The 26,917-nt window shown below is 39.0% G+C and overlaps 1 protein-coding gene across 1 annotated transcript in view; it reads left to right on the top strand.

Annotated features, from left to right (window-relative positions):
• Smchd1 (structural maintenance of chromosomes flexible hinge domain containing 1) overlaps positions 1-26,917 on the top strand; it is a 122,251-nt gene that overhangs the window by 45,740 nt on the left and 49,594 nt on the right. Inside the window, exons 14-24 of the mRNA XM_085833192.1 lie at positions 421-534; positions 1,162-1,268; positions 2,189-2,271; positions 2,447-2,560; positions 9,230-9,307; positions 9,768-9,887; positions 12,962-13,106; positions 17,739-17,835; positions 21,844-21,916; positions 24,467-24,606; positions 26,295-26,432. Of these exons, the coding sequence (XP_085689318.1) occupies positions 421-534; positions 1,162-1,268; positions 2,189-2,271; positions 2,447-2,560; positions 9,230-9,307; positions 9,768-9,887; positions 12,962-13,106; positions 17,739-17,835; positions 21,844-21,916; positions 24,467-24,606; positions 26,295-26,432 (1,209 nt within the window). The remainder of the gene's footprint in view (positions 1-420; positions 535-1,161; positions 1,269-2,188; positions 2,272-2,446; positions 2,561-9,229; positions 9,308-9,767; positions 9,888-12,961; positions 13,107-17,738; positions 17,836-21,843; positions 21,917-24,466; positions 24,607-26,294; positions 26,433-26,917) is intronic.

Here is a 26,917-nt window from a genome sequence, read left to right on the forward strand (position 1 = left end):
TAGATAACCAGTTCTGAAAAATATAAACCATTAAGTTGGGGAGTTTGTCCTGCTACCTAATGTATAGATGAATCAAAATAGCTTATAATGATTTCTGATTTGTTTTGAATTTCTGAATGAGAAACTGATACTGCCTTTTCAAGGGAAGAGATTCCAATTTTGAGTTTTGAGATAGTGTCACTGTGTAGCTTTAGGCTGGCCTATAACTGAGCAACTAGCGTTCACCTCCCAAGTGTTGGGGTTATAAGCAGGAAGCTCCTGTCGGCACAGAATTGCTTGGAGTAAGTGCTTAGCCTCGCTGTTTATTCATGTGCTCATTGGCTTTTGTAGGAATCGTTAATAAGCATATTTTTCACATGCATGTGAGTTATGTGAAGTGGTTCTTACTAGACTGATTTGCTATCTAATGCTAAATATTAGGTCAAGACGATCAAGACACTTCCTCTCTGTTATGGAAGCATTGTAAGGTTTTTCCTTCATGGTGATCATGATGGAGAAGTGTATGCTACGGGAGGAGAAGTTCAGATTGCCATGGTAAGAAAGCAAATGGCTATGTATGTGAAAGTCTCATGGAGTCACTCTTATGTAATAGTGGAGGAAAGATAATGATATTTTAAAATTCACGTGCATTTTGGAAGTGATTGCTGTCAGCATAATTTTCTGTTCCATATTTAATGTCTGTAATAATCTATATTAATTTATATGTCCATAGCATAGTACTTTTGTAAAAGGCAAATTTCTGTTAGGCTCACAGACAAATAATCCCTAGACAGAATTCTATTTCAAGATTAAAAACATTTTTATCTCCTTACACTGTTTCTTCTTATTTGAATTTTGTTAGGATTATATAGGTCAAATAAAAAGTGAGAACAGTCACTAGAGGTAGAGAAGAAGGCAGTCTCCAAGAGTTGTTTGTTCTCTGACCTCCACACGTGTCTACATACCCATTCTGTGTGTGCACAGAGGAATATGGTTTTAAAGTTAGATTTTTAAAAGTGAAGTAAACAGTTAAATATTTAAGAATAGTTAACTCTCATTTGCATACTTAACTAGGATTAGATTGATGAGGAAGTAATTAGGTTGTTTAGTAACTAAGGCACCTAGCTTTGTAACTAAGTTTAAATTGTTTTATTTGCAATGTTGGTGTAAATTTTTATTCAGGAACCCCAGGCACTGTATGATGAAATAAAAACTGTGCCCATTGCAAAGCTGGATAGGACAGTAGCCGAGAAAACAATTAGGAAATATGTAGAAGATGAAATGGCAAGGTAAGTTAAATTTCAAGATACAAGTCTAAACAATATAAGAATTGGGCTGGGCACTGTAGCATATAGGGGAGTCAGAGGCAGGCCAGTCTCTACAGTTCCAGGCCAGCCTGGGCTATGTAGCCAGTTCCAAGCCAACCAGTTTTACTTAGTGATACCCTGTCTCAAAAAAACAAAAAAACAAAAAAACCAAAAAAACCCAAAACATTTTAATCGAAGGTTGTAGTGCTATTCAGTATTTTTGTATGTGCCATGTGCCCTGAGGTAAACTCTTTGATGTTAAATATTGAGAGTTATAGTTAGACAGGAACCTAGATTTGTAGGAAAAGATGAAATCTTGTCTAAAGTGTCACATCTATGTATACCTTGACAGAGGCATTTAGAATAGTTTTGTGTAGCTTAGCTAGAGGAAACTAGCACTACTTTCTAAGAAGTAAAGAACAGTGAAAAACTAGTAGCTAGTAAGATAGTAGCATATGGTCCCCCAGAAGACTGGGGCGGGACATTGAGGGCCAGCCTGAGCTATATAGTAAGTTCCAGGACAGCATGTATTAATGTAGAGAGGTGGTAGAGAGGGCCCTGCTACCATCACTTTAAAATCAAACAAACAAACAAACAAACAAACAAAAAAAGAAAGAAAATTAAATTTCTATTTTTGAATTAAGGTAATAATGCTATTTAATTTCTGAGTAGAATATTTTATTTTTTCTTTAAAAGGTATTTTATACTATAAATTAAGAAAGACATCTAAGTGTTAATATCAAGATATATTTTTATTTTGGCTTTTTATTAGGCAAAGTAAGAGTAGGCCTAACTTTTAAAAATGTATCAGTAGTACCTGATATTCTGATGATTTGCATATTTTTAGTTAATGCTGTCAATAACTGAATTCAGAAAGCATTAATATGCTCATTTTATAATAGGCTCCCTGATAGATTGTCTGTAACTTGGCCTGAAGGAGATGAATTATTGCCAAATGAAGTTAGGCCTGCTGGAACACCAATCGGTACGTTGTTTTCTAATATCCCCTCCCATTGGTTTTGTCTATTGGTGTTTTTGGTTTTTTTAGTTGTCTACTTCTAACATATAGAAAACTGTAAAATATTAAAATGCAGCACAAAGAGCTTCCAGATTCCCAGTGGGTAATTATGACAGCCTTTCTTGTCATTTTGGGCTCACAGGTGCATTAAGAATTGAAATTCTAAACAAAAAGGGGGAAGCAATGCAGAAGCTCCCAGGGACAAGTCATGGAGGGTCAAAGAAGCTGCTGGTGGAACTTAAAGTCATACTGCACAGTAAGTATGTAGATTAACTTGGGCCTTTGTAAATAAGTAAGAAAAAATCGAATGTCTTTAATTTTTTATGTCTTTAATATGGTTAATACAGAGAATTTGGTTAAAGTTACAAAATAGAAATTAAGATGTGTTCTTCCAAAACGCCAGGTGGGACAACCCAACTGAGGAATGGCTAAGTGCCCAAAACTCAAGGAATAAGGAATTTTTTTATTGCTTGAAAAAAGAAATCTAATCTGCAAATCCCTATGAGTGTTTCTAGGAATGTGGAGTACATTTCCAGGAGTTGGGAAAGAAGTCATTTGATCAAACCTAGGATTTTTTAGAACCTAAAAAAATTTTAGGCTGTTCAGGTACTACTTGTACCTTCCTGCCAGCACAAGTCAATCAGCCTCGGAGGGGAGAGCAATGATTAAAGATAGAAAAGACAGAAAGGAGAAATGAGACAGATATGGGAGGGTTATAGGTCAATACCATGCCAGCAATGAGTATTTTTCTTAGCTGTTTTATACTACACAATACCATGGATAGCAAAGCCACAAGCCAACAGAACCAATTGCTGAAATATACACCTAAGACATCTGTTCTTATCCAAAAGCCTCCAACACGTTCACTTTTCCAGAGTTCACCACTTCCAGGGGTGTTTTCACTGTGTCGTGCCTCCCCCCTACCCCCCAGTAAAGCTCCATGTTGGGCACCACCTACCAGTCAGCCAACCGGGAAAACCACAAAGTGGGGAGTGAGGATTGGAAAGAGTCAAAGAGATTAGAGTTCAGGAGAGCTAACAATAAATACTTCACACCAAGTACATTCTCTCAGTGTCCTTTAAAGGCAAGCAACACAAAGCATGACCAGTTCTAGGAAGTTAAACCATAACCACAAATGCTTACATGGCAAGTTTATGGTACACGGTATCTATGTTTGACCAAGGCCATTTTCTTCAGGCTTAGACAGTATCTCAAGAACATATGCATAAGCAGAGGAACTTGGAGAATGTAATGCATGTCTTAACTAAAAGACAGATGTCAGCAGACTCATTCATGATTAATCTCAAGCAAGAAGTCAGCCAAAGTTAACCCCATATGTGCTCCCTACAGAGGTGGTTGCATAACCCACTACTAGTATGGGTGTTGAGTTCCAGGAGCCCCTGGGTTAATGGTCCCCCACAGGGCACAGCCTCTTGGGGAGGCAGGATGCCGGGGAGTTTGACTGTACTTACCTTAAGATGTAGCAGGCCATAGGGAAGCCATGGGGACAATGTTCTTGGGGTGGGGGAGCACAGTCTGAGGCTCAGGATAGCTGGAGTTGGCTCAAGGGTCCCCAGGCCTGCGATGAGGCCAGACTCATCTAGTTTTCAGGCTCTCGGACACCCCGGTGCCGTTGGATGCTGCAGAAGAGCTGAGAATGGAGTCGGGGCCCAAGTGGGGCCCATGGGCTGGATCTAGCCTGGGGCCAAGGGGGAAAAGAAGGGAGCACTATGGCTGGTCCCTGGGGGTAGAGTCCTTGGCTTGTCATTGGGCAGCTGGCCTGAATTTGGCTTAGGTTTGACTGGGAGCACAGAGAGGCCTTCTATGGGAGATTAGACAGAGGCTCTGTAGGCAAAGGCCTCCACCGCTTCCCATGGATCCCCACGAGAAAGAGGTAATCCATGGTTTGAAGGCACTTACTGTCATGGCAGAAAGTGGATGAGTAAAACCATAGCCCACTTCTCAGGGCGGGCCTGAAGTTAAATACCTTTTGCAGAGAGGAGCATCTGGTTAGGAGAGTTTATTGGCTAAGTCCTCCGGGCCTTTAGGTACCTCATTAAAATGGAGATCTGTCTTGAGTCTACCACAGGTCACATTCTCTACCTGTGGAGGGGCTTGGGGCATTGCCCTTATTTGACTGATGGCCACAAATCTATGGAGGGCTGTGGGGGGCTGTAGCTACATGACAGTAGCCCGGTGCCCAGGAACAGGGCCTTCCATCCCTTGAGGGTCACCAGGGTTTCTAGCCTTTGCTCAACCAGGAACTAGACTGCCTTTCATGGTCCTACAAGTATTTGCCCTGCAGAGCAGAGCTAACTCTGCTGTTAGTAAATGGCTGGCTAACTACATAGCACAGTGTTGTATGGTTTTTACCCAACTGTCAGGTTAAATTTGTCATCTACTTTCACATCTCTTTATTTAACCAACTAAGGGTAAGAAGGATGTGTAGGGGTGTGTGTGTGTGTGTGTGTGTGTGTGTATGTCTGTGTCTATCTTCATAGTGCCTCGAGACAGGAATCTCACTGGAAACGTTTACTTGACATTTCAGCCAGCCCTTGGGATTCCCCTGTCTTTGCATGTGTCCTTTGCTTTTGACATGGTGCTCATGATGCAAACTCAGTCCTGATACTTGTAAAGCAAGTGTTGGTACCTACTAAGCCATCTATACTCCTGCAGGATAAAAAGATTTGGAAGGAAAGTTGCATCTGTACTGAACATCCTACCTCCCCCTCATCATTGTTTTAAAAAATAGAGTATAAAGTATTTATGCACTAGTTATGTTGTATGAGGATTGCAGGTAGTCTAAGAATGACTTAAAGTATATGGACAAACCCACTATGCTTGTTTATTCTGGCATTCTCAGCACTTGGAAAGCTGAGGCAGAAGAATTACTGCAAGTTTGAGGCCACCATGGCCAATGTAGTGAGTTCCAGGTTAGACTGGGCTACATTTTAACATCTGTCTAAAAACAAAACAAAAAAAAAAATGCCAAAGAATGAAACATATATGGGAAATTGTGCCTCCATTGTGCATAAATGATATCTGATTTTATAAAAGAGGCTTGAGCATCTACGAATTGTATTTGTCTTTAGGATGGGGTCTTAAAGACAGACTCTAGATGCTCATGATACGGCTTTGTTTTTCATTATGCCACAATGGTAGTAATGTCATTTAATTTGTTCTACTATTTTTATTTTCTATAAGTTGGAGATTATCTAGGAAGTTTAATTGGACTTACGTCAGTTGTTCCTGATTCATAAGGCAAGAATCAGTATTTCATAGGAAATCCATGTTTCTGAATATTAAATCAAGAACATGGCTAAGTGTCCTGCTTTTAGTACTGGTAAGATGGTTCCTTTAACTGCTTGACTATTAATTAAACTTACTTTCCATCTCTTTTGTAACACTTTCATTATGTTCTTTGCTTGCGTTATTGTAAAATGATATATCTTTTTATTCTGAGTAATCATTCTTCCTAATATATTATTTAAAATTCATGGGAAAGGCAGTATGCAGGTTAGATTTCATTCATTTTTTTTTGTTGTCTTTTGTAGTAGGAGGCTGGCCCAGCCTACATGAACCGGGTTCTCCTGGAAGGCAGGCTGGGGCTGAAAGAGACTTAGACTGGGAGAGGAGCATGAGGCCAAGACAAATTGTCTTTGATCAAGGCCCGCAAGTTTACTAAGAGACTGTGCTTAAAAGGGGGACCCCCCCCCCCCCCCGCCCTCCAGTCCATCCTTGGTGCTTTGTCGCCATGCTGTCAGCACTTGGTTGCCAGGCTGTTGCTTATTCAGGACTGTCTCAGGAAGACAGGTAGCAGAATCTCAGGACAATTGACACTTCACAGAAAGCTGCACCGCAGGTGGCCCCACCTCAGTGGCAACAAGGTCTGCACCAGCCCGCTTCAGGCTGGGGGACACTACAGTCTTTCTTTAAATTTGAAATTACAGTGAATTAGTGCTCCATAGTAATGCTCAGTGAGGGAGGAGGAGGAGGAGGAATGTGTGGAGTTTGATGTGTGTTAAACGCGTGTTGAATAGCTTTGAGCCCTCTTACACAGTTCTTGATCCTTGGCCTGGTTCAGTCTCCTCTAAGTCCTTTTCTCATATATAGCTTGCTGTAGCTAGTTGTATAGTCTGAGAAGCTCTCTTTAGAGACTTTTACTCAGGTACAGCTTGGATTTGTTGTTGTTGTTGTTGTGTTGTTGTTGTTTGTGCCTGGCTATTAACCCTACTTGGCTAGGTTCCCCTCCCTCACAGAAATCCGTCTGCCTCTGCCTCTTAAATGCTGGGATTACAGGCGTGTGTGACTGTGCCTGATCCAGTAAACTTTAAATCTTGATTTGAAGGGTAGAAAAGAATTCCTGATTGATAATTCTAGGCTCAGATGGATTCACTGATGAGTTCTACCAAACCTTAAGAGAAGAACAAACATCAATGCTTCTTAAATTATTGAATATATCAGGAAAAGAAGCCACACTGCCAGATTGTTTTTAAAAATACAATATTACTCTGACATCAAAACTGGATAAAGATATAACAGAAAAAGAAAATTATAGACAAATCTCCCCAATAGACATACAGGTGAAAATTTTCAGCAAATAATTTGTTGACTAAACTTAAGAAAATATAAAAAAGATCATTAGTCATGATCAAATAGATTTTATTCCAGGGGTACCTGGATCATTCAACATATACAAATCAGTAAATTTAATATATAACATGAATAGATTTAAGGGTAGAAAATACATGATCATTTTAACAGATTACAAAAGATTATTAACAATATCATTTTATGATAGAAAAGTCCTGAAGAAACTTAAAAAGAAGGAACATACATCAACCTAGTAAAGTCTATAGTCAATATACCAAGAGCCAACATTATATTATTTTTAAAAGGCTTAATTTTTATTTATGTGTCTGTGTGTGTTTCTGAGTGAGTGCATGCATGTGCCTGTGGAGGCCAAAAAAGGGTTTTGAATCCTGTAGCTGGAATTACAAGGGCATATGAACCTCACATTGTGGGTACTAGGATTCAAATTCTAGTCCTTTATTAAGACAGAATATGCTCCTAACTGCTGAGCCGTCTCCAGCCCATTGTATTATATTAAATGTGAAAGAACTCAAAGGGGTTCCACTAGAATCAGGAACAAGTCAAAGATACTCCCTTTTTTTCCACCCTTAATCAACATGCTGGAAGCCTTAGCTACCTCAGTGTGACAAGAGGACATGAAAGGGGTACAGATAGACAAAGAGGAGTATCCCCTTTTTGCAGGTGGTAATTATTTTACTCATAAGAAGGTCTAAGAACTCAACTAGAAAAATTAGACCTGATGATGACTCATGAAGTGAGAGGATAAAAGTCAGTGTGGCAGAGGTGTGAGTATCTGTCTACCTGTGATAAGACACAGGCTCAGGAGGAAATCAGGGGGACCATCCCATCCATGAGATGAGTCAAACCTACTCAAGTAAGAATTTTTAAAGTTTTTAAGAGTGAAGTTTGAAGAACACACTACAAGATGGAAAGAACTGCTATGTTTATGGATTGAAAGATTCAGTACTGTGAAGAAGAGTGGCTTACCAAAAGCAGCCAGTGGATTCATGCAACCCAGAAAAATACCAGTGCTATTCTTCAAGAATCACAAAAGGGTATCTGAAAATTCATTTGGAAACACAGAAAGCACCTCCGATCAAGAGTAGGTCTCGCTGGGCATAGAGGTTCATCATGCCTTTCATCCCAGTGGATGAGATGCCCAGAGGCAGAGGTGCAAAGGCAGAGATTTCTGTGAGTTTGAGGCCATCCTAGTCTATATAATGAGTTCCAGGACAGGCAGGGTTACATAGAGAGACCCTGTCTCTAAACAAATAATAGTAAAAACAGCAAGCACAAAAACACATGTGTAGATCAACGGAACAGAATATAAGATCTAGACTCTTTTTTTTTGTAAAGATGCCAAAAAATAATCTTTTCCTCAGAAAGATTACCTCTTTTACAACTGGTGCTGGGAAAACTGGATCTCTGACTATAGAACCATGCGTCACATCCTTATCCCTCACTGTGCATAGAAATCCACTCCAAGTGAATCCAAGGCCTTGACAGACCAGAAGCATCAAGTGAAGACTCCTGAGTGATGATTTAGGCACTCAGGAGGTGAGGCCAGAGGTCACAGATGGGCCTAACGGTAAAGACAAGCTTCTGTATGGTCAAAGAAACAGGTGACGAGCTGGTCTACAGATGACAGAGAAACTCTACCAGGCACACATCTGACAGGATCAGCATCTGGAGTATAACTTGGATTCAAAAGACTTAACAGTGAAAGCACACACACAAAATTAGACTAAGGAGCAGAATATAGAGTTCTCAAAAGAAGGAAAACAAATGACAAATATCCTGAAGCGTCCTCAGCCACCAGGGAAATGCAAATGCAAATGCGTTGACAACGAATGCCACAGCAAGGTGGCTGTCATCAAGAAAGCAAGCACCATTTATTTATGCGGTGAGCATGTGAAAAGGACAGGCCCTGACTTGCTGCTAGGATTGTAAAGTAACACACATTATGGAAGTAATTGCAGAAGGTTTCAAAATGCCAAAATTAGGGACCATATGATCCATCAGTGCTGCTTCTGGGCACGTATTCCAGAAGATGCACACAAGGAAGGACTGTGTATCTCACTCTAGAGGTGCTTCCTTCTGACGCATTCATGCATTCTTCACATGAAAGCACTTATAATGAGCTAAATAATAAAGGCTTTTGCTAGTTTTGTTCATTTGCATAAGATAGTATTATATGGTTTGAAGCTTCAAAACAGCAAATAAGTATAACTATATTTGATGCTAGTGTGACACTTCATAATTTCATTTTATACTCAGTTTTTCAAGGCGGTATTTCTGTTTCCGTTTCTGTTTTTGTTTTTTTTAAATCAAGCTTCAAGTGGAAATAAAGAAATCATTTCACATATCAGTCAGCATGGAGGGAAATGGCCTTACTGGTTTAAAAAAATGGGTGAGTTACTCTGAATTTTATTTTTTACTTTTTAGATTAAATAGTTTTCATGTGTTTTGTCTGCATATATGTATGTATATCCTGTGCATGCCTAGTGACCAGAAGAGTAGTGTCAAATCCCCTGGGACTGAAGCTATGGATGGTTTTGAACTAAACCTGATCCTTCTGCAAAGAGCAACAAGTGGTAGTAACTGCTGAGCTACCTCTCCAACCCCTACCATGCCTGCCTGCCATGGCTGAGGCCCTGGGTTTGATCCCCGTCACCACTACACCCAAACTCCATGCATTGTGGTTTTTATCTATAGTAACTCCTTAGGGAACTCAGCTGTGAGAACAACCACTTGAGTGTACTGGCTTAGGAACAGGCTGGGTAGTCTTGTGAGATCCCTGAATACCTGAAAAAGAAAATTATAAATCAGTATATGTTGACACAGTTTTTAATTTTTCTTCACTTATCCAGAAAATATCCAGAAACTGGGTAATTACACATTGAAATTACAAGTCGTATTGAATGAAAGTAATGCAGATACCTATGCAGGAAGATCACTACCGTCCAAAGTAATTAAATTTTCTGTTAAAGGTAAGCAAAACACTGTATTTCTTTGTTTGTTTGTTTTGTTTCTTTAAATTTATTTTATGTATATGAGTATACTGCAGCTGTCTTCAGACACACCAGAACAGGGCATCAGATCCCATTACAGATGGTTGTGAGCCACCACGTGGTTGCTGGAAATTGAACTCAGGACCTCTGGAAGAGCAGTCATTGCTGTTAACCGCTGAACCATCTCTCCAGCTCCAGCACAGTATTTCAGTCTGCCAATAAAAGACACATAATTGAGTAAACATCTTGATTTATAAATGGTTATAAAAGTGCTTAGTCATCCCTGTACTTTCTTAATTCTGAAGACATCTTTTAAAATTTTATTTAATTAGTTTTATCCTTTGCATAGACTACAGCTGTTCTGATTCTTAAATCTTTGAATAGTTTCAGGTGTTTGGGGAAGTTTTTCCCTCAGTTTCTGAAGTTCTGAGTTTCATGATTATAGATTTATTTTTATCAGCTGCTCTGTAGTTTATACACTTTAGTTTTGAAACATGTTTTATTTTCCTTGAAATACTTAATTTTCTATTTTTAAAAAATATCTAATATGAAAATACTGGGTTTCCAGACAGTTGTACTAATTAATTTTCTCTCCTTTTCATCTCTTGCTTTTATTTGTTTGTTTGTTTATTTTTGTTTGTTTATTACTTGAGATTGGTTTACATTTCTCTGCTTAATATTGAGTCTTTTCATCCTGTTGAGCCATTCTGTGTTACTACCTTTGTAAAGAATCCTCCTCCCATCCTGTGGATTGATCCCTTTCCTCTGAGCCTGCAGTGATCGTAGTTCTTTTCTTGACAGTGCTTTTCCTTACGTGCATAGTCAGTTTCACACGTCCACAGAGCGTAGGCCTGCCATCTTTTGCTGGGGATTTGAGAGACATGTGACAGTTCTCTGTGCTGAGAAACAGTGATTTGGAGAACTTAGGCCAATTTCAACAAATCTTTCAATTGTGTTTCAGTTTGATTATTGCTTGAATATACTGTTGTGTGATTTTGCAGGTATTTAAGGATATAATGATCTTAGCCTATTCCACTAATGCTCAGTTACATTTGAGTATGTGGTCTTCAGTGTTCATGTTTTTACTAGTTTCTTTTTTTTTTCTTGTTTGTTTTGTAGATTTAGGTCTCATAAAATCTGCAGTATCATTATTATGAGGGTTTTTTATTGTTGTTGTTGTTTTTAAAAGAAGTTTGCGTGCTGTGGTTTTTTAAGTTAGAAGGACCAATAGATGACTTTTTTTTTCCTAATTGCTTAATATGTATGGGTGTTTCTCCTGCATGCATCTGTGTACCATGTTTGTACCTGATGTTCATGGAGGCCAGAAGAAAGCTTTGAAGCCTGTGTCTAGAGTGACAGGTGATTGTGAGCAGCCATGTGGGTGCTGAGAATTCAACTTGGGCCCTCACATTAACCACTGATCCATCTCCCCAGGCCCAAGGTTTTATTTGTTAAAATCAATTCTTGTTCTGGGCATCAGTTCATGGTGTGGATTTGTTAGATTTTTAAGCAGTTTTCTGTTGAACCTTTTAGGTTCTAATTTTTTGACCAAAAATAAAGCTTTTTGTTAGTTTCTTTAGGGTTAATAACCAAGAAATCTCAAAAGCTATGTGTAGAACTTAACAATAGACATAAAATTCATTTCCTACAAGCTAATTTCATCTGATCTCAATATTTACAGAGCAAAATTAGTGGCTAAGCAATTTGTCTAACTTTTAGGTATGAGCTGCTTCTGTACTGGCCCATTGTGTGTCGTCTGAAAGCTTTTTTATTCACAGGGCTTATTTTATTATTAGTTTGAAGTTGTGCTTCTCAAATTTGAGTATGTAACTGAACCACCTTGATGGGCTTATTAAAAGCACAGCCTCCTGAGTGTTACTTTAAGAATATCTTCATGTGTGCTTGTTTGTACTGCACATTGAATCTACAGCCTCATGGATGCTTGGCAAACCCTCACCAGATTCCAGATATCTCCAGTGATCTTTATTTTTAGACAGGATCTCAATAAGGTGCCTAGGCTAACCTTGAATTATTCTAGCTAGACATTTTCCTGAATATCTGTGTCACTAGACCTCGCTATAATAGTTTCTGATTCAGCATGTTTAAGGATGGATTCTTAAGTTTTATTTCCAGTTAATTCCAAGGGACAGTTGGAACTGGTAGCCTAGAGATCACACTTTGAGAATCAATAGTTCATGGATAGAATCGAAGCTCAGTGATAGAGTGTACTCAAGGCTGAATTGGTTCTTAGCACTCTGAATATGTGCACACAGGAATGTGTAAGTGTCTACACTAAATAATTGAGGCAGTACAAATAGATCATTTTCCCCTTGGATTTTAGTGTCTCATTGTATGTTACAGTTATCTTTTGTTATTTTCTTGTCAAAAGCTCATCAAATCCATGTATAGTTTATGAAAATCATGTTTTAATTTTAGAGATTCTTTATTAAGGGCATAGGCACCCTTCATTATAATCTTATAATTTGACAGCATTAAAAACAATTTTAGGTTTGGCATGTTATATTCCTATCTATAATCTAGCCTTTGGAAGTTAGATAGAAGGGCAGCCTACATAGTGAGACTGTTTCAATGATAATAGTATGAATAAAATTAAAGAAACACTTTGATATTTATCCCTTGATTTCTATACTTATTTCCACATTTTGTCTGATGGTACTAGTTAAATTTTTGCACAACTTTTTTTTAAGTGTTTGTTTTATTTTTAATTACATATAAGTACGTGGGTATATGTACAAGTGCTTACGGAGGCCAGGTGAGGGAACCAGATACCCTGAAACTGGAGTTACTGGCACTGTGAGCTACTTGACAGAAGTGTTGGGAACAGACTTGGGTCCTCTGCAGGAGCAGTGAGATGCTTGACTACTGAGCCATCTTCCAGTCCTTCCACAGATTTAAATTGCCATCTTCATTATTTCCCTCATAAATAGATCTATTTCTGACCTTCAACAAATTAGTAAATAAATTAGATAGAGTTTTATAAATTAGATAAATTACTAGGTAATTAATTTCTTTTCCCATTTGTTTTGTTAAAGAGGGCAAGCCAGAAAAGTTTTCGTTTGGTCTTCTGGACTCTCCTTTCCGTGTTGGAGTTCCATTTAATATTCCTCTGGAGTTACAGGATGAATTTGGTCATACTACCCAACTATTGTCTGATATTGAGCCAGTTCTTGAAGCAAGGTAATTGAAAGATTTATTTGTATTGTGTTTTTGTATTTGTTAAGTATTTGCTCTTTCATGTGTAAGTTATATACATTTAGCATTGGCATTATGATTCCAGGGGATTTATTTGGTCCCAGGCCATCCTCTGAGGCTGCAATGTTGTATATAAGTTGGGGTCTTACTCCATTTACTTTTTGCAAGCATGATGTGTTGTTCTATGGCAGTTCTTTTAGTAGCATTGGCATTATGATTCCAGGGGATTTATTTGGTCCCAGGCCATCCTCTGAGGCTGCAATGTTGTATATAAGTTGGGGTCTTACTCCATTTACTTTTTGCAAGCATGATGTGTTGTTCTATGGCAGTTCTTTTAGTTGCTGCTGTTTGCGTAGTGATAATAGCTGGAGTCTAGAGGATAGTTCAGCCAATAAACTACTTGCCTTGTAAGCTCAAGGACCCGAGTTCCATTGCCCACACACCCAGGTAACTGAGCTTGTGTTTGAACATGGAAGACACTGTTTCTTTTCATTTTTTTGAAACAGTCTTAGTTATATGGTATTGGTTGAGCTTACTAAGTAGATCCAGCTGGTCTTGAACTTGTATGATCCTCCTGCGTGTGCCTCCTGAGGATTAGGGTTACAGGCATGCACTGCCGTGCCTACCTGACTATTCCTTGGCTTTTATAATTGTTATTCTCTCATCCTTCCTCCATCTTCATTTGTGAGGTTCCTTTATTCTCTCTTCTGTATTGCATGGCCAGGAAAGAGAATTACAACCAAATCCTCCTCTCCAGTCCAGAAAACAAAGATGGATGCAAAAGAAATGTTCTATTATTGAATAAATGATAAAGTCATCATATGATTACAGGCAACCTGCTAAGGAAATTTGCAAAGTCAGAAAAAAAAATCTGACACTTTGGTACTTTTTGTTTCGATGTTTTTTAAATTTATGCCTTTCAAATGATTTTGTTGGAAATAGTGGATTAGTGATAGCTATAACTTTAATGGTTCTCTGCTTGTTTAAAACAAATCATTAGGTGTGGAACTCCAGGAAGAGCTAGGTATTGTGGGAAGGCATTGAAGTACGTGAAGAGTAGGCAGAACAAGAGAAATCAGAAGTAATGAAGAGAGAAGTGAATGACCCTAACATACAGAGCTACACATCAGTGGGAGGGCTGGAATCCCCTCAGGGGAGCTTTAAGCAGACAGAGGTGAAAGGCAGTGCCCTGGCAAGTTCCAGAGGCACACACAGCAGGTCTGTGTGTAAAGTGTGTGTCAGCAGCTCTGTGGTCTGCACAGCAAAGACACCAGGCAAGGGCACTCACACTTACAGCTTGTGACTACTTCTGCCATGGGAATCATCTTTAGAGTGGTTGTAGTACCAGACTTCCGGAGCAGTTGGGAGCCTTTGCATTTTATTTCTTCTAATGGCTTACTCTCTACTGGGTAAGCACATGTCTGCTCCAAGACTCATTGTGGGCTCGAAGAATCTGACTGTGACTTGGAGAGACTGTGACTGTGCGGTGAGCAGTGCAGTCCTTGGCCACCGTAGTTCCCTCAGAGGGTAATTTTCAGTCTTTTTCCTTACAACAGCTAATGCTGGTTCCTGACTAGTGGAGGGACAGCCTGGGATAGGAATGGAGCATGAAGGGGTCTTCATCCCTACATGCTTTGTGCTCCGCCTCTTACTGTCTTTAGCATTCTTTCTTTCCTTACCCACTCTTGTCTCAGGCCTCTAATTCAGTGCACCTTTCTTTTCATCTGTGCTAGACAAGATGGTAAGACATCTGTTAGTGTTGGAAAGTAGAGACCCAGGACCTAAGGGTCTGCGGGCATTATCACTTTGGGGTAGTATCTGTGACAAGTTTGATTTCTCACTTTTTTTCATGGTTGTAACTATGAATGGAGTTTTCTCTTGGCCTGAGTTTTGTTTTTTTGTTGACTTGGCCTCCTCTTACATTCATCTTTTCTTTGTATTTGCGTTAATAATAAAACTTTTCATGTTATGGGAGAGACAGCAAAAGCAGATCTCAGCATCTTGCCAGAGCTACTTTGTATATCTATCACCTTGCAGTTTTAATGTTGGCTTTATTAAATATATTACAGGAAGCCATTGTTTTAGATAGGCTTCTGCGCCAACAGAAATAGGGTAAAAGTCAAAAGAGTCACACATGCTAAAATTCTAGTAGTGAAGGAGAGACTAAGTTGTTGATGTATGTGAAGGATAGAAGCCATCTCAGTGATTCACTCACTCACACCTTTAGTTTGGTGGCCAGTGTCCTTATCCACCGACAGATGGCTATCTGTGCACACTGATCACTTAAAGCAGCCCTTTGGGCTAGAGAGAAGACTCAGTAAGTAAGCCCATGCACTACTCTCTTTAGAGGCCCAGATCTCAGCTGAAGCACTCAGGCTGGGCCAGCCCACAGCTCCCAGACCTTACTCAGGAGACCTGGGTCCCTGCCGGCTGCAGGGTCCTGCTCTCTTGTGCATAACAACCCATGCAGACGTGCAGTGAGGGTTAGAAATAAGATGAAATATTAAATCAGTAAATAAATACAGTTATAGCGTGTAAAGTAAGGGCAGGGAGACAGAACAACAATGATTAGTAAACATCACGCTATTTCATGTTGTCTCTGGTTTAAGAGTTAGGACAGAAAGCACCTTTTTTTAATTTATTATTTTTTTTAAGGATGTAAGGCTGTTTGAACGTATGCAGAAAGCACTGTAACAGTATATCAACTGAGCCTTCTGTTTGGGACATCTGTCAGTTCTAATTCTGATCTATTTTACAAGTTCAGAACAACAACTTAGTTGTTGCACCATGAACTACAAGTGTGCACGTATACTACACACATAATAAATACATTTTAAATTGTTGTTGTGCTTTTTTAGTTTTTTTTCCCCTCTTCATCTCTTTCTGTATGTAGAACATGCCTTGATGTTTTGTTGATGAGAACACTTTGTTAGAATAACCTGAAATGAAACGTGTTACTCAGTTGTAAAATCAAAAGGCTGTCAAGGTCTTCCTGATGTCATTTTGAAGCGGACTATTCAGAAAATACCTGCAAACCCTTGTGTCCTATGCTTGAGAGAAGGACCGGACCTTTTCTTAGCTTAGGGTGGACTGTTTATTTTTTTCTCTTTACCTGAGCGCCACAGCTACCCTAGGTGTTACTTGTACATAGCAATAGAGAAGAGACAGCTTCCATCAACATGCACACCGCCTTCCCTGATGTCATTCTGTCTATGAGGTAGTGTGGGGACAGGGACCAGGAAGTGAGGGGAAAGTAGAGACGACGATGCAGGGGATTCAGACTATAGAGACCAGTTCAGAAGTCAGATAGAAGTTTATTGTTTATTACGTAAGCTTCTATAGCTTTTTAGCCAGTTAGGGTATGTTTATGTATTCAAGGGCAAATCAGGGTGCAACCTGGTTGTTTAGCTGGACCGGATTCACCTGCCTGTCCATAGCTGGTAGGGAGGTCCAGTCCCCACGGAGATTCCTCTGAAGACAGGAACCAGCCACCACCTGGGGGCCTTTGTGTTTTCTTACTGGTGTTCTGGGAGCCATAGCAGATCTTACACTGTGTACAGTGGGTCAGGACTCTTCGAGGAGTTGCACTTTTTCCTGCACCGAGTTTATCTCCACAACCCCCACGAGGTTGCAGAGATCACCTACAGTCTTACTTGAGTCAAGATTTGAAGTGATCCATAGAAAGGATGGGGATAACCTGCGTCCACCATGTGAACCTGGTGTGCTTGAGTGCTTCTTCTCCTAGGCATGTGTTGTGGTCTTCCTTTGTGTTCTTTCTTACGGTATCAGCAGTGAGGGTTGCATATTGGTATTCGTACATGGTCACACTCTTATGGACAAGCCTAATGAAAGGGAGCTGAGGTAGACCCCAGGGCTGGTTGTTAGGGGGCTGTTCTGGACTAGGGTATACTTTTTGCTTATATGTTCTCTTTCACTCCTCTTTTTCTTTCCGTTGGTTTTTTTCTTTGTTTGTTTTAATAATACTGTCATGGTACTAGATGCATAACAGAAAAGTCAATTCTACAACACTAGTGCTAGGGAGAATCCGTTACATTAACGCAAAGAATAATTAGCACTTAGCCCTGTTGGTTCAGACCGGTTAGGCAAGGACTTGGGTTTCACTTGTAGGAATGGTTGCACAATGGCAAGCATGCTATTATGTCATGTTTTAAGTTGATAGTATAGCTTGTCTCACCTCATTCCTTATGTCTTGACAGTAAGTGTATGACAGTATGTGGTATTATTTCCAGCATTTACCTTATCAGTACCACTTACAATGTTTTTTCTATAACATTTTTTTAATTTATTTTTTCTATAAAAATTTCTATAATAGAAATTTTTAGAGCTAAGTAGAATAGCACACATCTGTAATTCTAGTTCTGAGGAGGCTGAGGTGGGAGGATTATGAGTTTGAGGCAAAGTTGGCTATATACGGGAATCCCTGACTCAAGGGATAATTTTCTTAGGAATTTTCTTCTTTATTTCTACTTATTTACATCAAATCAAATCAAATTAAATTTTTTATTAGAAACATGAATTAAACATGCCCGTTGCACATATGCAAATTTTATAGATGGTGCAAGGGAATTTAAAAATAATCTTTTTTTTTTTCCCTAGTGGTCTGTCTTTACAGTATGAAGGAATAACCAAAGGCCCGAATTGTGTAATTCAAGGTGTCGTAGCTAAAGGTCCAGTTAACTCTTGCCAGGGCAAGGTAAGCATTATAAATCAATTTTACAGTATTTGTTATTTAGCCTCTCTTATGGTAAAAAGGAAATTTAATGTGAAGTGATCTGGGTTTTCTTTTGTTTGTTTGTTTGTTGTTTTTGGTAACCAAAATTATAATAATATTATTCTAAGATGTTGGAAATTTGTCAGTGCTGTGTTATCTGACTCAGCAGTTACATCTCTATGAAATATTGTCATTTTATTACTGAAGTCATTTCAACATCTTTGAGTTAAATGCTTTTTGGCTGTCTTAATCTTCATTTGGAACCATTTATTTAGCTTTCCTATGGTAGTGTTCCACTCCCCTGCCTCTTGGTTTATTTTTTTAGAATAGAAACCACAACTATAAATCAGTAAGCGTTAGCTGACTATTATGGCTGGTCTTTGCTACTTAGTGAGTTCTTCTCCTTCCCACTCTTTATTGCCCCCAGCTTTGTTTCACCCCCAATCACCAGATAGGAGAGGAAGAAGGTAGAGGAGAGAAAGAGATCCCCAAATCTAATTACTTCCCCTTTGTTTCTTCTTTGAGTTTGACTAACAAACCACAACTGACCCCTGAATGATCACTGGCCACAGCTGGAGAGGGGGTTGAGCTTGCATTTATGTACCCTCTGCAAAGTTCCCAGTATTCCAAATGTCACACAATCACAGAAAGTATCTGTGGCTGTCAAAACCATGCCTCGGCTAGAGCATGAGGCAAATCATAGTCAGCTACTGCCCATATCTAAAGCAGCCCTGTATCCCACACCTGGGATTAGAACGAAAATACATTCTTATATTGTTTTTTAAAGAAACCAAAATTCCAAAATTGTCACTACAGACTATCTATCTTAACATGTTTGATAATTAGGTAAAGGAAATATTTGTTAACTGATATATAGTTAAGAAAGACACAGATATTTTTCTGTCAATATTGTGTTTAAAATAGAGCTTGCTGGTTCCTGGGTCTGTGTTAGAGTGCTTGGAAGGCCCTAGGTTTATCCTCCCAGCATAGCCCAACATAAAGAGGAGAAACTTGTAAGGTTCTTCAGATATTTCTGGCAGAGCAGCCCTGATCTGAAATGTTTGCAGTGTTGACATATACCACAGGTAGAACATTCTACCTTTGACCTCATTTGATAGATGGCAGTCAAAATGAACGTATCTGAAATACAAAGTTACCTGAAGGTTTAGTACTTAAGGTGAAAAATAGATGAATTTCCTGTTTAGACTCGCTTCATTTCCCAAATAGCTTTGTTTACACAGATTTTTTTAAAATTCAAAAGACCTGTAGTTGGAAATATTTTTATTTTATTATTTTGTGTGCTGAGTTTTTTGCCTGTGTATACACCTGTGCCTACCATGGCCGTTCAGGTGCCTGAAGAGGCCAGAAGTGGACACTGGATGCTTTGGAGCAGGAGTTAACAGTTGTGAGGTGCAGTGTGGGCTCTGGTCCTCTAGAATGGCAGTCAGTGCTCTTAATCATCTAAAGAGATGTAGCAGAAAACGTTTTAATAAGCATTACTTAACCTACACACTGCTTCATATTATCAAATGACACTAAACATCAGGTTTATATATCCTTCCAAATTGAGACTTCATTTAAATAATCTCAGATTTGTGTCAAATTCTAAATGTTAGATAGACTTTAAAATGATTTCTATCTAGATTTTCAAAAACTTACTTTGAAATGACTTTAAATTTATAGGAGAGGTCAGAGATAGCACGAGCTTTCAGAGTTTCTGTGTTAATGTCTCAGAATCTCATATGCTAATACACACTAGTAAACATTGAGACAGTACAAGTAAGAAAACTAGACTTTATTCACATGTCTCTCGTTACTGTTACCTTTTGGTTCAGGTCCAGAATTTTACATTCCATTTAGAAGGTTTTTTTAGATTTAGTTTTTAATATTTTGTTTAATTTCTTTTAAAAAATCAAGATGTAATCATAACATTTTCCCCGTCCTTTCCTTCCCTCCAGGCTGAACCATATATCCACCCTCAAATTCTCTTGCTCTCTCTTAAATTCTCAGCCTCTTTTTCTTCAAGTGTGTGTGTGTTCTTCCCTGGGGAAGACTATTTTTCCTGCGCTCAGATTTCCTTGGTTGCCTCTTGGTCTAAGATTGTGTCCTATAAGATTTCCCCTTCCCTGTCAGCATGTCTGTTGTCATTCTTATTCAGGTCTTATTTAGGCAGCCATGTAGATTGAGACTTAGTGAGTATAGCTTCTCTGACATTTCTAGGAGATGCAATCTCACAGCAGACTTCCTGTTTCTCTGAGTCTTAGAATCTTTATGCCCCATCTTCCTTGATGTTCTCTGAGGCTTGGGTGCAAGACTTATATAATTAATATATTTGTTGGGGCTAGGAACCACAGGATCACTTGTTCGTGCATTTTGATTGGTTGTGGTTTTCTGTAATGGTCTCTCTCTAATGCAAAGAAATATGTCTGATAAAGGCTGTGGTATAAGGATGCATATTTAGAGTATCATGAATTATGCTGGTTAAGTAATATAGTGATTGTGGGTTCTCCAAGATCCGCGACCTTACTAGCCCTTGAATGGTTGTCTGGGGTTCCAATACTAGGCATAATTTCCCTCTTGCTGAGTAAGCCTTTAAGTCCAATTAGAAAGCTGTTTGTTACCCACTATTACACGGCTAAGGTCACTGTGCCATGATGATCATTGTGGATCATAGGCATCAGAGCTGGGTAGGACCTTTTTTATTGACCCTCTTTATATATAGTTCCCTCACTATTTTCTCACTTCAAATCACCTGTAGCCTGTTATTCCCTTCTACTGCCTGCTCTCCATGATATCTTCCTATTTTACTGGTTTCTTGCAGTTATTAGCTATGTACTCACATCTAAAGATTTGGAGCTATGAGAGAAAGCAAGGTTTTTGTCTTTCTAGGCCTGGGTTACCATACTCAATATAATCTTTTAAATTCTATTCATTTACCTACAGAGTTCATGATTTCATTTTTCTTTACATCTGAATAGTGTTCCGTAGTGTATATGTATGACCCTTATCCATTCATCAATTGAAGGACATTTGGGCTGTTTGTATTTGCTAGCTATTGTAAATAGAACACCAATGAATATAGGTAAGTACGTATTTGTAGAGTATATAGTATTGAGTCCTTTGGGCATATGACAAGAAGTGGTATTCCTCTGTCAAGATTTACTTTCAGTGTTTTGAGGGTTCTCTACACTGATTTCCAGGGTAGGTGGACTAACTTGCAATCCCAACAGTGAATACAGGTTCCCTTTCTCCACATCCCTTCCATCATTTGCTGTTGTCGGTTGTTCCATTGATCCTTGCTGCTCTGAATGGGATAAGATGAAACCTCAAAGTTGTTATGATTTGTATCCTTAATCGCTAGAGATGCTCCACATTTTCTAAGAATTCTTAGCCAATTTTATTTCTTGTTTTGAAAGTTGTGTACAGTTTCTTGCCCATCTTTTAAGTGGGTCTTTTTCTCCGATCTCTGTAGTTACTGCAGACTGCACTGCATTTTCTTTCCCACTCGTTTATTGTTTCACTTCAGAAGAATTTTCAGTTATTTGTGTTACATCTACGACCTTTACCTGCATATATGTGTGTGCACCACATGGTGCCTGATGCCTGTGGAGTCGAGAAGAGCAATTGGATTCCCTTGAACTGGAATTATGGCTGATTGTTGCAAACGTGTGGGTTCTGGGAACTGGACTTGGGTTCCCTGCAAGAGCAGCAAGTTCTCTTTACCACTGAGTGATCTTTCTACCCCTTCTTTTACATGTTTGGAAATACCGCCTTGTTCTGATAACTACCTGGGGATCACCATTTTTGAGATGAGAAAAGTTTTTCCCCCTCTGGGACTGATATATTCATAATATTTTTTCTGAGTAAAATTATGAGTAAGTTTATTTAATGATAAGGAAACTAAAAACTAAGCATAAGTCAGAATTGAAATGTTAAGCTACTTATTTAAATCTTAGGTTTAATTTTTCCTGTCTTTTTTTTTTCCAACAGAATTTTAATCTGAAGGTAATTCTTCCTGGTTTAAAAGAAGACTCACAGATTTTGAAGATTAGATTGCTACCTGGTAATATTATTTTAAGAAGTATTTGGAATAGTTTTTTTTTTTAAAGTATTCTTAGATTGCAGTTGTGGTGACTGACCAGAATGTAGGGTGTTGAGGCAGAAAAGACTACAATTTAACTATGTATATGGGGTGGCCTGTGCTCGTGAATACAATGCCTGTGGCATTCAGGGATGGCAGATCCCCCAGGAACGGCTATAGATACTCTTGACTGCTAAACCATCTCCCTAGCCCTGAAGGACTGCAATTTTGATATTACCCTGGGCTGTAATAATGAGATTCTATCAAAAAGCAAAAACAAAAATGAAAAAAAAATGGTATCATCATAGAAACATACTGATACTATTTATACTAGTTTAATGTTTGAGTAAGACTGGTAACAGCTCTAAACTTCTATCTCTTAGAAAAGAAAGAAAGGTTGAAACAGTATAGACCAGGCTAGCCTTAGAGACTCCTTAGGTAGCCAAGGAGAGTCTTGAGCTCACCATCCTCATGCCTCAAGTGATGGATTTTGGGCGTGTCCCACCATGCCTGGTTTATGTGGTGCTGGGGTTGAACGCAGGTACTCTCTCAGTAGAGGTACACCCAAGCCTGAGGGTAAATCTTAAAAATACATTTAAGTTGTGAAATGTAACTCAGTCTTGAGGGAAATTTTAAAGTACCGACTATGTAATAGGAATCATTATCTAGAGCCAGGCTTATTAGACTTAGGTTAAAACTGGGTCTGCTATATCAGCCTTTTATTGATAAACCTTTCATATTTTAAGAATTTTAGGTCCATATGTGATGAGCATGTATCTTGGGAAAATGAAACTGTATTAAAGTTTCATAGTATAGAATTGCTGCTTAATTTAAGAGATAGTCTGTTGTAAGGATCTAAAAAGAATACTTTTGAATCAGGCCATTTGAGTTTCAGTACAGGTAAACTTTGTTTATGGCTGCTGTTTCAAATAATAAGTAGAATATTCACCTGCTTTCATAGGGTTGGAGCAGTTGAATGAGTTTACATGGGCAGTCTTCCTGTACCGTTGTCCAATAGAGAACACAGTACTAGTTGCACATGAGCCTTCGTTAGCACCACCCCGTGCAAGGGGAGGTCTGCCCGGATTTGTGAACCACTTAAGGTTATGTATGTGCAATGAGGGTTTTACACTTGATCCTAGACAGACAAGGAACCGTTGGCACACAAGTTTTAGCTATGAGGATTAGACACCTTGACTCTGATACTTGTGCGTGAATGATGAAATCCAGATTAAACTGGATTTTAGCAGAAGGGAACACTAGCTTATTTGCATTTACAAATTGAAGTTCTTAGACATTTTACCCAAGCACATTGATAAAGAAGTGAAGATTGGCACTAGTGAGGAAGAAAGTTCATTTATAGTAATAAACATGTAGACTTTCAGAAGTAAACCAGCCGTGTGCAGTTGACTTGTAGAAATCTTATTACCTGGGTACAGTTTTGGTCTTTTATTCTGTTTTGATTTATTGGATAGAAATGGCAAAGTAGGAAATAGCACAGTGTTGTGGTAGAAGCCAAGAAACTTCATCATAAACCAGGGCTTGGGCTTGACTTTCCCACTGACTGACCCTAAATTTAGTGTATCTTTGTAGTAAGTCTTTCCCTCCCTCCCTCCCTCCCTCCCTCCCTCCCTCCCTCCCTCCCTCCCTCCCTCCCTCCCTTCCTTCCTTTTTCTTTCTTTCTTTCTTTCTTTCTTTCTTTCTTTCTTTCTTTTTTTTTTTTTTTTAGTATTTGTCAAAGTTGTTTTATTTTAGTTGTGCTTCCATCCACACAGAAATGCAGACACCTTTTTCTCCTGTAGAGAAAAGAAATAAATGGTGGGGAAAGAAACTAACTTAGTGACTTGGTACAGGGACACCATAACAGTACCATGACACCAGCAATAGGGCAAGCTTGATGGGATCTTTCTTTCTTTCTTTCTTTCTTTCTTTCTTTCTTTCTTTCTTTCTTTCTTTCTTTCTTTTTTTTGGTTTTTCGAGACAGGGTTTCTCTTTGTAGCCCTGGCTGTCCTGGAACTCACTTTGTAGACCAGGCTGGCCTTGAACTCAGAAATCTGCCTGCCTCTGCCTCCCAAGTGCTGGGACTAAAGGTGTGCGCCACCATGCCCGGCTTTTTTTTTTTTTTCCTTAAAGATTTATTTATTTATTATATGTGAGTACACTGTAGCTGTCTTCAGACGCACCAGAAGAGGGCATCAGATCTCGTTACGGATGGTTGTGAGCCACCATGTGCTTGCTGGGATTTGAACTCAGGACCTTTGGAAGAGCAGTCGGTGCTCTTAACCACTGAGCCATCTCACCAGCCCTTTATGTAGTCTCCTGATTAAATATCTTCTGGTGTTTGTGGATGCTTCCATTCCTATAAAATGGAGGTATATAATCTTGTGTTGTGAATAATGAGCATAGTATTGCTTACTTAAGTATTGCTTTATTAAGTTTTGCATTTTTTATTGTCTATAACTGCTACATACAAAAGTATTTCCGTCTATTTAAACCACTAAATATGTATTTAATTACATAATTTCTCAATAGGTCCCCCTCATCAACTAAAAGTGAAACCTGACTCCGAAGTTCTGGTTATAGAGAATGGAACAGCTTTCCCATTTCAGGTGGAAGTTGTGGATGAGTCAGACAACATAACAGCACAACCAAAGCTGATCGTCCACTGTAAGGTGAGGTTGTTGTGTGACTGTCCACTGTAAGGTGAGGTTGTTGTGTGACTGTCCACTGTAAGGTGAGGTTGTTGTGTGGATGGCCACTGTAAGGTGAGGTTGTTGTGTGAGCGTCCACTGTAAGGTGAGGTTGTTGTGTGACTGTCCACTGTAAGGTGAGGTTGTTGTGTGGATGGCCACTGTAAGGTGAGGTTGTTGTGTGAGTGTCCACTGTAAGGTGAGGTTGTTGTGTGGTTGGCCACTGTAAGGTGAGGTTATTGTGTGATTGTCCAATGTAAGTTGAGTTTTTTGTGACAGTTATTAATACTCAGATTTTGTTTTGATATTTATGTTAGTAAATGGCAATGACTATTTTTACAGCTCTAAAGTTAAGCCTTAAGTAGTAAGTTTTTGGATTGTTGTTTTTAATTTTTGTAAGTTATAAAATTTAATGAAACCAAAGGAAATAAATCCAAGTGTGTCTTTTTGTCTGGTTTTGTTTGTTTTAAATCCAATCTTAATATTTATTCCAAAGAAAAATTCTTAGGACATTTCCTTGTCAAAAGGTTTTCAATATCCCAGAGCCAATAAAGACACTGGCTCTTCCCAGTTGTCTCTGTTCTTCCCTTCATTCTTTGAGCCTCTGCTGTACTGAGTTGGACTGAAGGCCTTGCTCAAGTGTGCTATCAAAAAGCCTTCTCCTCAGCCCTCTTTGGTTTTGTATTTTGAGACAGGATTTAAAAATTGTTCAACTCACCCTGTAGCCCAAGAAGGCTTGAATTTATGATTCTTTCTACTTCCTTAGCCTCTGTTTTGGGGATTGAAGGCCTTCCCTACCATGGTCAGCCATACAGTTTGACAGATTTGTGGTGAACATTTTCTCTCTTCTCTTTCCTTTGCCGTCTCACATGTGTGTTTTCATGTGTTGGAATGCATATGGCAAAGTAACTGGCTGGAGAGCTTCCGGAGACTCTCTTGTCTCTGATTCCTACCTTGCTTTAGGAGCACTGGGGATGGAGAGGTGCAGCACTGTAACCAGCCTTACATTCTCTCTGGGGATTCAAACGCAGGTCCCCCTGCATGGTTGTGTTTTAGCAACTACTGAGCCACCACCCCATCTCCCGCCCCTAGCTTTAGATACAATGTTTCATTTCAGAACTTTCAGTTAGGGCATAAAGAAAGGTAGGGTAAGATCTACCACAAAAGAAACTCAAGAAAGTAAAAGAGGGGTGGGGGTAGTACTGAAGACATGGCTGTAACATTTGTAAATCCTGCTCCTTGTAATTTTCTTTTTTTTTTTTTTTTTTTTTTTTTAAGATTTATTTATTATATGTAAGTACACTGTAGCTGTCTTCAGACACTCCAGAAGAGGGCGCCAGATCTCATTACGGATGGTTGTGAGCCACCATGTGGTTGCTGGGATTTGAACTCTGGACCTTCGGAAGAGCAGTCGGGTGCTCTTACCCACTGAGCCATCTCACCAGCCCCGTAATTTTCTTTTTAAGTAAAGAAAAGAATGTTTTTCTAAAAGGATAAATTTTTATGTAACACAGAAAGTCACTGTTTCTATTAAAAAAACCAGTGTTTTGAGTTTTATTTAGAACTTTCCAGTGTAGAGGCAGCAGAGTTAGCTGTGGTAAATTATTCAAGAATTTGAACATTTACTGAGTAGTTATGGATAGTTAATGATCTTTCCACCCTTCTTCTAGTTTCTAGGTGCTCCAAACCTACCAGTCTATACTGTGGATTGCAGTAGTTCTGGAACTAGCATCCTAACAGGGTCACCCATTCAAGTTCAGAACATTAAGAAAGACCAGAAGACACTGACCGCCAGGATTGAGATACCTGTAAGCTACTGCTTTCATTGGGGTTGCACAAAGTCCTTAAGGTCTTTAACAGCTGTAGCATATTTCATGTAAAGTTGTTTGATGCTAAAATGTGCAATGTTTATGGTTCTCTTAAAAACAATGAAGTATAACATTACTTAAACATTTTAGATCACATACTAGTAAACTCAGTTATATCTCTTACAATGTTTATAATTACTACTAATTATATTTTCCTTTTTAAAAATTGGGGGTGTGTATGTCAATGTGGGGGTAGGTGTATGTGAGAACAGAGACATTGAATCCCTTGAAGCTAGAGTGACAGTAAGTAACTGTAAGCCACCAGGGTGGGTAATGGGAAGTGAATTCAGGTGGACCCACAAAAGCAGTGTGTGCCCTTGATTATATTAAAACATTTAGGATGCATTTTCTTTAGGTGATGATGTAAGCAATGAACGTGTGTTTGTGTGCGTTTGCATTTTGCAAACTGTTAAGAAGTATGATAT

Source organism: Mus caroli, unplaced genomic scaffold (genome assembly GCF_978045245.1).
Source record: "Mus caroli unplaced genomic scaffold, Mus_caroli_1 scaffold_18, whole genome shotgun sequence".
Classification (NCBI taxonomy): Eukaryota; Metazoa; Chordata; class Mammalia; order Rodentia; family Muridae; genus Mus; species Mus caroli.